We start from the raw sequence: 15,030 nt of genomic DNA on the forward strand, positions 1-15,030 counted from the left end.
CCTCTCTCTCTCAAAATAAATAAATAAACTTTAAAAAAAAAAAGTAAGAAAATTTGAGAAAAACAAAATAACTGGAGACTCAGTAAGAGGTCCAACCTAGCTACTACTGAGCATTCCAGAACCAAAGAATAAAGACAGTAGTCAGTAAAAACTAGAAAAGAAATAGTCAACAGGACTTTTTTTCAGGCTGAAGGAGTCTACCACCATTACTGGGAAGACACACACGCTGAAGCACATCGTTACAAAATTCTAGAACACTAAAGACAGAGTTGTAATTCTGAGCAACAGAAAAGCAGATCACATACAGAAGAATGGGAATCAAAATGGCATCAAAACAATCCTAAAAACCAGAATACCGTAGAGCCTTGCCTGCAAAATCCTGAGGAAAATAATTTTCAATCTAGAATTCTGTCAGCCCAATAACCAATCCCTAGGTCCCCTTTCTTAGCAATCTTCAAGGATGTTCTTCAACATACGGAGGAAAACACAGGATCCAGAAAAGTGAAGACACGCCCCAGGAGAAAGGCGAGAGTAAGTCTTCCCAGGAAGACAGCAAAGGGCAGCAGAGACCGAGTTGCTTCGAATGGGGATGAGGGCTTCGGGAAGTACCATTCCAGGGAGAAAAAAGAATGCAGTTCTCTAATACAGTTTGGAAAAGTATATCAAGAGAACATGAGATAGTGTGGAAATCTTTATGAGATACAGAAACCAAAAGCCAGAAACCAGCTAGGGGCGCCTGGATGGCTAAGTCGGTTAAGTGTCCAACTTAGGTCATGATCTCACGCTTCCTGAGTTCGAGCCCCGCACTGGGCTCTGCACTGACAGCATGGAGCCTGCTTGGGAATCTTGCTCTCTCCTCTCTCTCTGCCCCTCCACCACTCATGCTTCCTCTCACTCTCAAGATAAATAAACTGAAAATAAAACCCCCAGCAAAAGAAAAGTCAAGAAGTATAGAAACAGAAGTTATACACGCAGTGAACAATATTTAAATATTTAAATAGCCATAATACTTGTAAGCATCGTAGAGCAATGTAACCAAAAACAATGATATGATATGTGGGAGAGACCAGAGGAGCAGAGGCTGGGCGCTGGCAGATCAGAGTGGGGGCAGCTGAGAAGCTTCAGCCTTCAGATGGGACACTGACACACTGATGAAGGTGACGACTTAGGGGACAGCTCCGTAAGCCTCTTCCTTATTAGTCACATGATGGCAAGAGTGAAGAGCTCAACGCTTCAACGCTGAGTGACACATGAGAAGGAACATGACAGGTATTTTGGGCTTTATACAATTTGGACTTCAGTACAACAGTAATTTTTTAACTATGTGCTTATATTACCTGGATTAAAAATTGTAGGAAAGATAACAAATGGGAAAAGGTCAGTTCAAGACACGAAGATAGGACTTTCCATGCCCATAAGGCACAGGGCGAGAACAAGGCAGGTGTGTTAAGTGACGAGCAGCTTCCGTGGAAGCGATCTTACCTGTTGGTTCAGTTCAATGTTTGGTTGAGTAAACAGCATTTCTACTATATCTGAAATTCAAACAGAAAAGGGATTTTTTTTTAAGACTGCAAAGGAAAAGGCTGACAAGACTAGGCATAGCCGTTTTAAAAGAGAGGATTCCTTAGAAGACTCTTCAAAAAAATCCTTACAACAAATTTGTTAAAATTTATGTAAATACAAGACTTAAGAACCTAAAAGTAGAATTATCTAGGGGAAAACTGTTTTGCAATAATTTGGCTTTTGGATTTTCACATGGCAACCATTATAGAAAAAGCTCTACATTCACTATGATATTTTACATTCATTTAACTAATCTGCCTTTATCAGCTCAAACGAGATGGGCTTCTTTTGGGGAAGAGCCATCAACTTTCTTCTGGCTATGCTGCTTAATGTGTTGGGTGCTTTGTTTCTCATGGCTGCCGTGTTTATTTTGTGTGTGTGCTGTGGGGAGAGGTAGAAAGAGGGTGGGTGCAGCAGATGTGGGGTCAGGCTGAAACAGATCTAGAAATTCCATCTGTCATATTGCTGAGTGTAACTGAGAGGTCTGTCCACTCAACCACTACCTTACATAAATGCTGTCTTTCCCCAGAATCTAACATGCACGTGTTAAACTTCCATGTAAATCGAAAATACGTCTTGGGAAGGGCTAAGCTAGAGTAGTCACTTTCTGCCCCTCTCTTCCATCAGATTAGATAGTGGGGTTTGTGAGGACATGACTGTGATCTTCCTGTAACCCCTCCAAGCCCTAGAGAGGAAAGGAAGCTCCCACTCTTTCAAGAGGTCCGTGCAGTGAGCATCCAACCTACTGCGTTCCAGACCTCCTAGGAGGAAGGTTTTGGCCAATGTTCTGAAGGATGCGAAAAGCATAATTTTTGTTCCGTTTCTGTAAACCCCGCTCCCCTTCCTGAAGCACATTTTCAGCAACATGGACGCTGAAGGCAACGAACAGGACACAGTACCTTTGTGGCCCCCGTGGCAGGCCCAGTACAGGGCAGTGCTCCCGGCTTTGTCCAAGCCATTCACACCAACTCGGTTGTCCAAACACTCCCTCAACCAGCTCAAGTTGCCTGAAAAAGTTTTACAGAAAAGCACAAGAAAGAGGGTTTTGGTGTTTTGTTTTGCTTTGAAATCAATTCCGTCCTCTACACATTTCCATCTAGAATGGATTAGTTAGCAAATCTGAAATTAAGACCTCCTCAGGAATGTATTCATGATGGTACATTTTCACTTCCAACTTATTAATGAAAAGCAGTAACGACAATTTGCGGGGGTTGGGGGGGAGGGAAAAGGGAGGTACAGTAGGAATGGCTTAAGGAACACACATTATTAGTCACAGTTCTCAGAAGTCCAGAATGAAGGTGCCAGCAGATTCAGTGTCTGGTAAGCGCCTGCTTCCTGGTTCATAGACACCGTCTTTCCACCCCTTTGACAGAGCAGAGGGAGGGAGCTCTCTGGGGTCTCTACCAGTTCCATTCATGAGGCCAGAGCCCTCATAACCTAATCACCTACCGAAGGCCCTCCCTCCAAACACCGCCACAATGGGGTTGGGTTTCAACATCTGAATTTTGAGGGGACACAAGCATTCAATCTATGGTGTACACAGGTTGGTACACACACACTAAGCAGTGTGTATAAAACTGATGAAATAAGCTCGAATGGATTGTGCAACATCAATTTTTAATGATAGGTTAATGGGAAGAGTGGCCTACATGAGTCTATGTATGGTAGTCTTACTCTGTAAAAGCTATACACATGTAATTTTTTCCTTTGTGAAATCCTGGACCTTGGGGGAAAAACACCAGTCAAAACTAAGAACAAGTAGATAACATTCATATTCATATTAAATGCATATTAAATTTCAGTTCTTATAAGAAAATAAGAAAACAAACACTAAATAACCTACTCAAAGCTGCTGCTCTCATACGTTAAAATATAACTTTTTAAATTTTATTTAAAAATTTTTAATTTTTATTTATTTTTGAGAGAGAGAGTGCAAGTGAGGGAGGGGCAGAGAGAGAGGGAGACACAGAATCCAAAAACGGCTCCAGGCTCTGAGCCGAAGTCAGATGCTTAACTGACTGAGCCACCCAGGAGCCCGTAAAATGTAACTATTAATTTAAAATCCTCTGGCTAATACTCTAAATATATAATTTACAAATGATTCTTCCTTTTTTCTTCCCTCCTTCCCTTCCCTCCTCCCTCCCTCTCTTTCTTGTTTCAAGTTTTTATTTAAATGCCAGTTATTTAGGGGCTCCTGGGTGGCTCAGTCAGTTAAGCATCGAACTCTTGATTTCAGCTCAGGTCATGATCTCACAGTTTACGAGTTGAAGCCCATACAGGGCTCTGTGCTGACAACTCAGAGCCTGGACCCTGATTCAAAGCCTATGTCTCCCTCTCTCTCTGCCCCTCCCCCCTCGTTCTCTCTCTCTTTCTCTCTCTCCCTCTTTCTTTTTTTTAATGTTTTATTTATTTCTAGGAGACAGAGAGAGAGACAGCGTGAGCAGGGGAGGGTCAGAGAGAGAGGGAGTCACAGACTGAAACAGGCTCCAGGCTCTGAGCTGGCAGTCAGCACACAGCCCGACGCGGGGCTCGAACCCACGAACCGCGAGATCATGACCTAAGCGAAAGTCGGACGCCCAACCAACTAAGCCACCCAGGCGCCCCTCTCTCTCCCTCTTTCTGCACCTCCCTAGCTTGCACTGTCTTTCTCTCTCCGTTTCAAATATAAACAAACACTAAAAAAATTAAAAAAAAAACAAGATAGAGTCCCAAATACACGGCCCACCCGTTGCTTCCTCCCTCCCCAACTCCATCCTCAGCCCACACACCTGCCCTGTACCAGTACCCACCTAAATGGCTTACCCCCAAGAAGCCTCCACCCTCCTGCCCTCCAATGACTCATTCTGGTCTCTGGAGCCTGTTTAACTTGAACCTAACTTCAGCTGCTGTGTTCCGGCATCATCTTGTAATGCTCTGTTACACACATCTGACTCTGGGCCCTGGGAGTCACAAACGATGCCTTTCTGCTTGCCACTGAGCCCAGGGTATGGAAAGTGCTCAAAAGTGTTTGGTGGCTGACATTTTGAAAATTAAAATCGCAGGGGCGCCTGGCTGGCTCAGTTGGTAGAGCATGCGACTCTTGATCTTGGCATTGTGAGTTTGAGCCCATGCTGGAGTGTAGACATTACATAAGAAAATTTTAAAAAATAATAAAATCACACTTCTCTCTCCAGGGTGATGGCAGAAGAGACTGCCTCTGGGGGAGGCGGGGGGTTAACTGGAACAGGAACTTTCTGGGATGACAGAATGTTCTAGCTCTTGGTCTGGGTGTTGGTTACATGGGTGTGGACATTTGTCAACCTGGGGCGCCTGGGTGGCTCAATCTGTTAACCCTCCAACTTTGGCTCAGGTCATCGTCTCACAGTTTGTGAGTCCAAGGCTCACATCGGGCTTTGTGCTCTCAGTGTAGAGCTTGCTTCAGATCCTCTGCCGCCCCTCCTGCCCCTCCCCAACTTGAGCTCACTCACGCTCTCTCTCTCTCAGAACTAAATCAACATTAAAAAAAAAAAAAAGATGCCAAACCGTATAATGAAAATCTTTGTGTTTTCTTGTGCACCGTACTGTGTATCCCAATGAAATACAAGCAGACCTACCTCTTTTTGCAGCTTCGTGCAACGGATTGTCAATGGATTCTGCCTGTGCGGCCACTAGATTGAAAACAGAAACGTGCAAAACCAATGGTGAGCATGCCGCCCAAATGACTCAATGAAGCCACTTTGCAGTCCCCAGTTTCCAGGGCCTTCCACCACAGGGCATCCCTTCCAATGCGGATTGAAAAAATAGCAGAAAATCAAGCTGGTGTTTCCTGCTTTAAAAGAAGCTGAATTATCTGTGAAATGAAAGCAAGCTAAGCAAGAAGGCGCCACCACAGCAATTAAGTGGCAGTATAAACAGAAACAAACGTGGCAATTAAGTGGAAGCGTCAGCAGAAACAAACAGACCCGTGGCCTGCACACCAGTATCCTCAAGTAAGTGATAAACTTGGTCATGAACGTGCAGGAGAAAACATCTGACGTCCAACTTTACATTCTGTAAAAACGCCCTACTTTGAAGATGGCTGAAAAGAATTGTTTCTCGTGTGTGTGTGCATGTAGGGGGCATGCAGGAGGGGGAAATCGTTTGCTTCCTTTATTTAAGAAGGGCAATCAGCACACCTACCTGCTTCTAAGGAAGGTGTGTTCTCAGTTGTCCTACAATCAGCAGGAGTGATCACGTGAAGATGCCGGTGGTTCAAAACAGACCAGACCCACCCCCTCCCGCCCTCAAGAGCTGTAACTGGACACTCCCTTGGCCACTGGGGACCCAAAGTAACCGAGGAACACACTACATGCTCAGTGTCTATGGCTGGCTGAAATGCACTGCGTGGCAGAGGTATACTGGGGATTTCAAAGGTTAGAAGAATGTAGAACTGCTTCAGGTCTTTTTTTTTTTTTAAGTTTAATGTTTATTAAGAGAGTGGGGGAGCATCAGAGAGAGAGGGAGACACAGAATCCGAAACAGGCTCCAGGCTCTGAGCTGTCAGCACAGAGGCTGACACGGAGCTCGAACCCATAAACAATGAGATCATGACTTGCGCTGGAGTCTGACGCTTAACTGACTGAGCCGCCCAGGGGCCCCTCAAGTCTTTTTTAACTTAGAACGCTATCCGCTTTAGACCAGGGCAAGTGGGGTCCGTGTGTGGGGCCCCAGACCTCAGCTCCCACTTCCCCTCCCTTGCCCTCCTTCTCCTGGCTTCCCTGCGTTGTGGTGCCTTCCTTGAAATTTTCTGAGTCCTCTGCCAGTGTTTGGCACTGGCGCCTGATGCCAGCCCTGGTGGTCTAGGGAAACATCTAATGCTGAAGTCAACAGGAATCTTGGAAGTGATTTAAATCAAACCTCTCATTACACAGAATGAGGACACAGTCTCAGGGACAGCAATCAGTGCCTTCACTAAAGTCCCTTGTTATTAAGAAGTGGAAGAAAAAGGATTAAAATCCTGTTTGCCAATCCTGTGGTCTTTTTACTTTACTTTGCTGTTTTCTACAGAAGTACGTTTGCCTGTGTGTCCCTCTTCCAACTAGAAGTGGATCTGATGAGGGAGCATGAGGCAGGCTGAGGGGAAAGTCACGAGCTAGCAACCCCCCCCCCCAACCACCAGGTGGAATCTGTGTGACTTTCCTTGGATACTCCCAGCTACCCAAGAACAAAGGAAGGGGTTTAAGGGCTTGCCATGGCGATGTAGGAAACTAAGGCAAATGAAAAATTAAATTCCCTACTGCCCACAGCCCCCTGTCAAGTCCGTGAAACCGGCAGAAGGACCTCCCTGTAGGTGCTCAGCTGCCTCAATGAGGACACACTGCTGGGGGCCAAAGAGAACCTGGGCTTAACATTGTCCCAACCTCGAGGATCCTGTAAGTCTACTTCCTTTATCTCAGCTGCCCCAAGATACATGCTGGCAATCACACTCCAAGCTTACGGTCCTCAGATACACATCTGAAGGATCTCATGACTGAGGTGTTATTAAGTGGTAAAAAATGGCGTTTCCCTAGCAACAGCCAGCCCCTCAAGGTCCTGGAACCCGTGCTTTCAAAATTCCTTGAGACTTACTCTATCCCCGACCCCCTCCCAGCCTAAGGGTATATAACGAGTTATCTGTCACAACCCCAGCACAGCTCTTCCCACCCACGGGTCCCTTCCCCAGGCTTTAACAAAATCGCCATGTTTGCACGAAAGACATCTTCAAGAATTCTTTCTTGGCCATCGGTTCCGAACTCCACAAAGCCTACATCACCCCAAAACCTAATCGGCTTCATGGCAGGGGCCGCATCTCACTACTCAAGCCCCTCCAACTGCCTTGATACCTGGTAATGAACACAACTGCCCCAAACATGATTAACAAGGCAGGATCACTTCATCCCAAAAGAAAGGGCTAGGCTAAGTAAATCTGTGAAATGTGGTTTAACAGTGAAAAGGGAAGGAAAGAAGAAAGGAAGGAAGGAAGGAAGGAAGGAAGGAAGGAAGGAAAACATATTCTAAGAGTTGAATAACGGAGAGCCGTAAACAATTCCCTGGAAACCTTGGGTTCTATCAAGATGCTATGATGCATTTTCTTAAGCCAAAGAATCAAGTTCAAGCACATCCAGTGTCCATTACCATCTTATTAACGAGGTTCATGGAGTAGAAAACATCCTACAATGGCAATGACTCCACTGACTTTTCAGCCACAGCACTGAGCAGAAAGGCTCAGGACCCAGAGAACTGCAGTGCCCAGAGCGAGCCCAAAGCCAAGCCACCACGGCCATGCTTACCATAGTTGCTCGGGATTAGTCCAGTCTTGCCTTTGGAGGTGCCTTTCCACCAATTGTTATCACTCTAGTGAAAAAAGAGGTAAATTAAGTGGCACCAAATCCAGTTCACGTTCAATCACTTTTAAAACTGCTGGCCTCATAGAGTGCGCCTGCTCTACAAAAATGGCCATCGGTCCTTGTCACAACGATTGAGCTTCCGCGCCCCCTAGTTATGGGTGCCCCCTCCACTGATCATCAAAGTACAAATACACACACATCGGCCTGCAGCAAACACAATACACGTCGTGACAGAGTCTCAACAATCGCACAATCAGAGACTATATGAAAGAGAAGAACACGGTTACATTTAGTTTAAACTAAATGCCCAACTTCCTGCTTTTTTTAAAAAAGATCTCTTTATTTCACCTTTATGTTTTGGGAAACTTTATTTTGGAAAAATTCAAACCTATGAAAAGGAAAAAGAGCAGCATAATACGCCTACATAATCTCATCTCCCACTTGCATAAATTCCCAATATCATTCCATATATTTCACCCACAACTTCCCTCCCCTTCAGGTTATTTTGAAACAAATTGTAGACATATTATTTCATCTGTATATATTTCAGTGCATATTTCTCAAAGATAAGGATTTTTTTCCAAAGACATTATCACAGCTTAAAATTCATTTCAATACTTTTTTTTTTCTCAGTTTTTATTTTTTTTATTTTTTTATTTTTTACAAAGTTTATTGTCAAATTAGTTTCCACATAACACTCAGTGCTCATCCCCACAAGTGCCCTCCTCCGTGCCCCTCCCCCCCTCCCCCCCACATCCATCAGTCCTCAGTTTTTGTCAGCATTCAAGAGTCTCTCATGGTTTGCCTCTCTCCCTTTCTCCCACTGTTTCCCCCCTTCTTCTCCCCCTTGTTCCTCCGTCAAGTTCCTCCTAATCCTCCTATACGTGTGAACATATGATATTTGTCCTTCTCTGCCTGACTTATTTCGCTCAGCATAACACCCTCAAGGTCCATCCATGTTGCTGCACGTGGCCAGATTTCATTGTTTCTCATTGCCATGGAGTATTCCATGGTATAGATAAACCACATCTTCTTGATCCATTCATCCGTTGATGGACACGTAGGCTCTTTCCATGTTTTAGCTATTGTGGAGAGTGCTGCTATGAACACTGGGGTCCATGTGCTCCTCTGCATCAGCATTTCTGTATCCCTTGGGTAAATTCCTAGCAGTGCTATTGCTGGGTCCTAGGGGAGTTCTATTGTTAGTTTCCTGAGGAACCTCCACACTGTTTTCCAGAGGGGCTGCACCAGTTTACATTCCCACCAACAGTGTAGGAGGGTGCCCGTTTCTCCACATCCTCGCCAGCATCTAGAGTTCTCTGATTTGCTCATTTTAGCCACTCTGACTGGCGTGAGGTGGTATCTCAGTGTGGTTTTGATTTGTATTTCCCTGATGAGGAGGGATGCTGAGCATCGTTTCATGTGTCTGTTGGCCATCTGGATGTCCTCTTTGGAGAAGTGTCTGTTCATGTCTTCTGCCCATTTCTTCACTGGGTTGTTTGTTTTTCGGGCGTGGAGTTTGGTGAGTTCCTTATAGATTCTGGATATTAACCCTTTATCTGATATGTCATTTGCAACTATCTTTTCCCATTCCGTTGGTTGCCTATTAATTTTCTGGGTTGTTTCCTTGGCTGTGCAGAAGCTTTTAATCTTGATGAGGTCCCAACAGTTTATTTTTGCTCTTGATTCCCTTGCTTTTGGGGATGTGTCAAGTAAGAAGTTGCTGCGGTGGAGGTCAAGGAGGTTGTTTCCTGCTTTCTCCTCTAGGGTGTTGATAGTTTCCTGTCTCACGTTCAGGTCCTTTATCCATTTTGAGTTGATTTTTGTGCATGGTGTGAGAAAATGATCTAGTTTCATTCTTCTGCATGTTGCTGTCCAGTTCTCCCAACACCATCTGTTAAAAAGGCTGTCTTTTTTCCATTGGATATTCTTTCCTGCTTTGTCAAAGATGAGTTGGCTGTATACTTTTGGGTCCACTTCTGAGTTCTCAATTCTGTTGCATTGGTCTATGTGTCTATTTTTGTGCCAATACCGTACTGTCTTGATGATGACAGCTTTGTAGTAGAGGCTAAAGTCTGGGATGGTGATACCTCCTGTTTTGGTTTTATTTTTCAGTATTACTTTGGCTATTCGGGGTCTTTTGTGGTTCCATACAAATTTTTGGATAGTTTGTTCTAGTATTTCAATACTTTCTTAATACCATCAAATATATAGATCAAGATTCAAATTTTCCAGTTTCAAAGATCCAGTATTCTACAATTGGGAATCCAAGTAAGGGCCATACAATACCACTGACTGATTTGTCTCTTTTCTGTCGTTTAGTCTATACGTTTCCCTCCATTTAAAACAAACAAACAAACAAACTTTAATGTTTGTTTATTTTTGAGAGAGGGACACAGCACAAGCTGCAGAGGGGCAGAGAGAGGGGGACACAGAATCTGAAGCAGGCTCCAGGCTCTGAGCTGTCAGCACAGAGCTGGATGCAGGGCTTGAAGTCATGGACCAGGAGATCATGACCTGAGCCGAAGTCAAAGTCAGACGCTTAACCGACTGAGCCACCCAGGCACCGCTCCTCCCGTTTTTTTTTTTTTCCCCCACTTCTTCATAATACACTTGTTGAAGAAACCAGAAACCAGTTTATTTGTTCTGCTGAGTTTCAGTCTGGATTTTACCTGTTGTATCCCTGTGTTATCAAAAATGTGTTCTTCTGCTCTCCATACTGCCCATAAATTGGCCATTAGTGCTAAAGGCTTAGATTTAGATTCAGTTTTTTGGGCAAGACTATCTCTTGGGTAGTACTGATGCCTTCCATCAGGAGACACATAATGGCTGGTGGTCTCTCTTTTTGTAATGTTAAGTTAGCCACTGATAAGCATTAGCTGGATTCATTGTTTCCTGGGGTTGCAAAACCTTGATAGTCTATCATGCCTTTTTCATTTAAACAATTAGAATATCAGGGCACCTGGGTGGCTCAGTCAGTTAAGCATCTGACTTAGGCTCAGGACATGATCTCACAGTTTGTGGGACAGCTCAGCACCTGGAGCCTGCTTCAGATTCTGTGTCTCCCTCACTCTCTGCCCTTCCCATGATCATGCTCATGCTTTGTCTCTCAAAAATGAATAAATGTTGAAAAATAAAAGAAGAGGGAAAAAAATAAACAATTAGCATCTCTCTTTAAAGAAAAATTTTCCCTCATCAACACTCAGGTTATGCAGAGATGAAGTTCACAGAGAGAAGGCAGAATCAACGCTAATTATTGTCCTTAACGGAAGTTGTCAGAATACAAAGTCGGTTCCCTAGCATCCGCTCAGGGTGAAGAATGATGTTTGGGATTTTTGAACTATCATTAGGAGCTCACGAATTTAAACATCACAAATGCATTTCAATTCTTGGGGACTGTTGCCCTAGTTGACTGCTCAAACTGTCCTACCTTTGACTAGTGACAGCCTCTTCAACTTAGTTCCTTTCTAGGATCTAGAAAGTTCTGGCTTTGGAGGCTTCCTTGCATTCTAATAACGCAGAGTTCTGGGATTATCTTGTACTTCTGCTGCCCCCAACCTGGTAACAGGTGGTTCTCAAAGGAGCCTTGTTCCTTTGAATGCAAAATAACACATTTTTATTGGGTCATTTTTTTTTTCCTCGGCCTTTTCAAAGGACAGAGCAGGACATATTTTTTTACTTTATTTTAGATAAAATACAACATGCTTGCAATACAGATGCAGAGCTACGGGGTTTTTACTTAACCTCACTGATCTTTCATGTGTGTATCTTTTCTTGCTGGCTGAAAAATCCCAATTTTCAGTATCACTGACCTAAGGACTCATTTGCTGTAAACCACAGCATACACGCAACGATCTCAGAATGGCAATGCCACGGCTTCTGCAACAAGATGGTGACTGAAAACGCTTGACAGCTGTTTTCCTTGCCAGTCCTTTTCGTCCTTCCCATGTATCTGACGGGAGATGTTCAGTTGACCTGCTGAGGTTTAAGGTCACTTGGAATAGTTCCTGTCTGTGTGGTTATGCCACTTACTCGGGGTATCATTAACTTCACTTGATTCATTCTGCCTTTAAATTTCAGGGACTGCTTTTTACGATTCAATTTAATTTTATAATTATGCAAAAGTTTCCATGACTCCAAAGTCAGAGCTCCAAAACAAGACGATTTTTTAGAAGTCTGTATTTCATCTATGTTCCCTCTACCCTATTTTCCTTCGCTCACACAGAAGCAGCTATTTCTTAGATTTTATTTTATGATTCCTCCTTTGACTTTTTATTTTAAACTGAAGAAAATATCTAACCTCTCTTAGATAAATATGGCATACTATCCACATTTTTTTTACTTTGCGTTTTTTCACTGACAGTACTCCATAACAGTATTTAGAGATATTCCTCATTATTTTTTAATAGCTGCATAATACTCTATTTGCGGATATGCCAAGGTTTATTCAACCATTTTCCAACTGGTGCACTTAAGGGCTACTTTCAATTTTACGGTGTTATTACAGATTGTGCTAAAATGAACAAACTCAGGCGTAGGTATTTCTATACAGACACACATCTAAATAACGTACAATATTACAGCCGTACAAAATAGTTTTAATGCATCTTTAGTTTATATGTAGTATTACAAAATATTAGCTGGGCTTACCATGTCAGTAATGTAGATAATATCACCCTCCTCGAAGTACAATTCATCTGGCTGAAAGAAAAAATATAGAGAGTTTGACTTTGTGTGATTTTTCATGACTTAGAAGACAATGATGAAGATAACAATTATATGAATTTCAAATCCTAATGTACCTTATAGGCAATGTGGCTTTTATAGACTTAAATTCGCACACAGACCACATAATACCACCCTACTTCCCAACTAAAACGTGTGTAGAAAGCTGAATTTTTCCTGGGACGAACTGCCAAGAATGACATAGAGGGCACATAAGAATTCTTCCCTGTGCCCACATCTTTTATAGTCTTCTACAATGAAAGCAAGGCATTTTTATATCAAAATAGAATATTAATAAAACCTCTTTCTTGTAAAATTCTAAAACGTGATATGTATTTTTTCATAAAAGGATACATGTCTAGAATTTAAAACCATGGCTCTGTCTAAATGACTAGGCTTCAATCCTTAAATACTTTCAGATCAACATCTGCTACCTGCTTGTTTTGAGAAAACCAGTATCTTATCTCTTCATGTTCAGAGACCATGAACATTTATATAAGAATAGTTAATACATCATTCAACCATTAATAAGGCTGAAGAGCTGGAAATAGGAAGCAGAAAGTCAGCCAGTCCAGGCCGTCGGCAGCTCTCAGGGGTTGGCGGATTATACAGACAGTATGCGCTCTGGCCTGTACCAGCCAAATGTTCAGCAAAGCTCTGAATTAAAGCCAGGTGCTCTCATGAAGCACCTTTGTTCCATCAGTACAGAGCACTTAGCAGCATGACTTTATGACTCTACAGGACCGTGTCCATTAGGATCGATCTTCAGAAACTGGGAAATATTTACATTGTCATGTTGAGTGAAACATGTGGAGCACAAAATTTCACATAGGATCAGATCACAAGTATGCATGAAATACGCATAAAATCTTTTTCCAAATTGTCTATCACGGCATGTGTTACTTTCATAATTTTGGCTGAAAAGATATTTTTGAAAAGGGCTTTGATATTTCTGATTATCACTATTGTTCCATCAACAAATAAAAGTTATGTTGGTGAAGCAAATTATTTCATCCATGCATTTTTCCATGTGTTTATCTCCTCTCTCAGTAGCACACTGGGGCAGTAAATGTGACTCTGTGCTATTAATTTATTTAGTTTCGAAGCTGATCTATATTATTATTATAACTATTTCTTCTTGAATATAAGTGAAGACTATAGCAGCTGTATCATGCTTTAAGCAACATAAACAATTAAGTGCATTCAGATATAAAAATCACCAAATGATAATCAATGATCCTAAAAAATGGCTGAGTTCCTTTAAAAGGGGCTTCCTGAGAGTTGCATTTACAACCTATTTACCCAATCTAGACTTACACACAGCACAGATATGCAAAATTAGTAGAACCTATGTAGACTCAATGATACAAATGTTAATATGTGAAATAGGCATCTAGGGCAAAAAAAAGTAAAGCCTTCTAAGATCTTTGCTAATCTTTCTCGACAATGTTCTGACGATCTGTGAGCAATAAACTACCAACATGGGATGGATATAGGAAGTAGTTAGGGAAACAGACTATTTCTTTTAGTATTTCCCTGCCACTAACTGGGTCACTCCCAGAGAGGCTGGAAAGGGGGACAGGCCCCTCACCAAGCTCCTCACCAGCACCCCAGCTACACACAGTGGCCATCCCCCTAATGTAAGGTTGGCCTTTGCTGGCAGTTTTAACACCCACTAGAGTGTCTCTCCTTGAGATGACAATAGAGGTTAGGAGGCGAAAATGAAGGTGAATGGAAGGAAGGAAGGAAACCAGAACGTATGTGTGAACTCAGTATTTTTCTGGAGGGACTCTGAGTTACCCGAACTTTTGAAAGAGTTCAATGGCTTGAAGAGCTCTCTCTGGTCTTCGGGACATCCTGAGCCACTCTCACCCAGTACCCCTCCAAGGTCTAACCTTGCCTACTTCTGTCCAACAAGGGGGATTTCATCCAAGTTAAGGAGCATCTCTACACTATTGGTCTCCTTCTAAAATCACGAAGGTCGAGTTGGCCTAAATTTCTACATATGATAAATTCATTCATTCTTGAAAGAAAAAGGCGTATTTTGAAAAAAGTGCTGAACAAAGAGCTTTAAAAAAAAAAGCACGCACACACACACACACACACACACACACACACACACACACATCCCTGTGATTGGTCCTTCTCAAAAAGAAAAAGAAAAAAAAAGGAATAAAGCCCAGAACAATGGAAAGTACGTGCTTAATGGGTATAGAGTTTTTTTGGGGGAGGATGAAAAATGTTCTGGAACCAGACAGAGGTGGTGGTTGTGCAGCACTGTGAACGAACTAAATGCCACTGAATTGCTCCCTTTAAAACAGCTAGTTTTAAGTCATGCAAATTTTTACCTCAATTTTTAAAAAGGCAATTGAATAAAAGAAAATAACAATAAACTTAA

The 15,030-nt window shown here is 42.7% G+C and overlaps 1 protein-coding gene across 1 annotated transcript in view; it reads right to left on the reverse strand.

Moving 5' to 3' along the window:
• OSTF1 (osteoclast stimulating factor 1) overlaps positions 1–15,030 on the reverse strand; it is a 57,749-nt gene that overhangs the window by 9,046 nt on the left and 33,673 nt on the right. The window contains exons 3-7 of the mRNA XM_039219463.1: positions 12,558–12,608; positions 7,851–7,914; positions 5,157–5,210; positions 2,463–2,570; positions 1,483–1,532 (exon numbers count right to left, since the gene is read on the reverse strand). Of these exons, the coding sequence (XP_039075394.1) occupies positions 1,483–1,532; positions 2,463–2,570; positions 5,157–5,210; positions 7,851–7,914; positions 12,558–12,608 (327 nt within the window). The remainder of the gene's footprint in view (positions 1–1,482; positions 1,533–2,462; positions 2,571–5,156; positions 5,211–7,850; positions 7,915–12,557; positions 12,609–15,030) is intronic.

This window comes from Hyaena hyaena, unplaced genomic scaffold, assembly GCF_003009895.1.
Source record: "Hyaena hyaena isolate Hyena2069 unplaced genomic scaffold, ASM300989v1 scaffold_819, whole genome shotgun sequence".
In the NCBI taxonomy this organism is placed as follows: domain Eukaryota; kingdom Metazoa; phylum Chordata; class Mammalia; order Carnivora; family Hyaenidae; genus Hyaena; species Hyaena hyaena.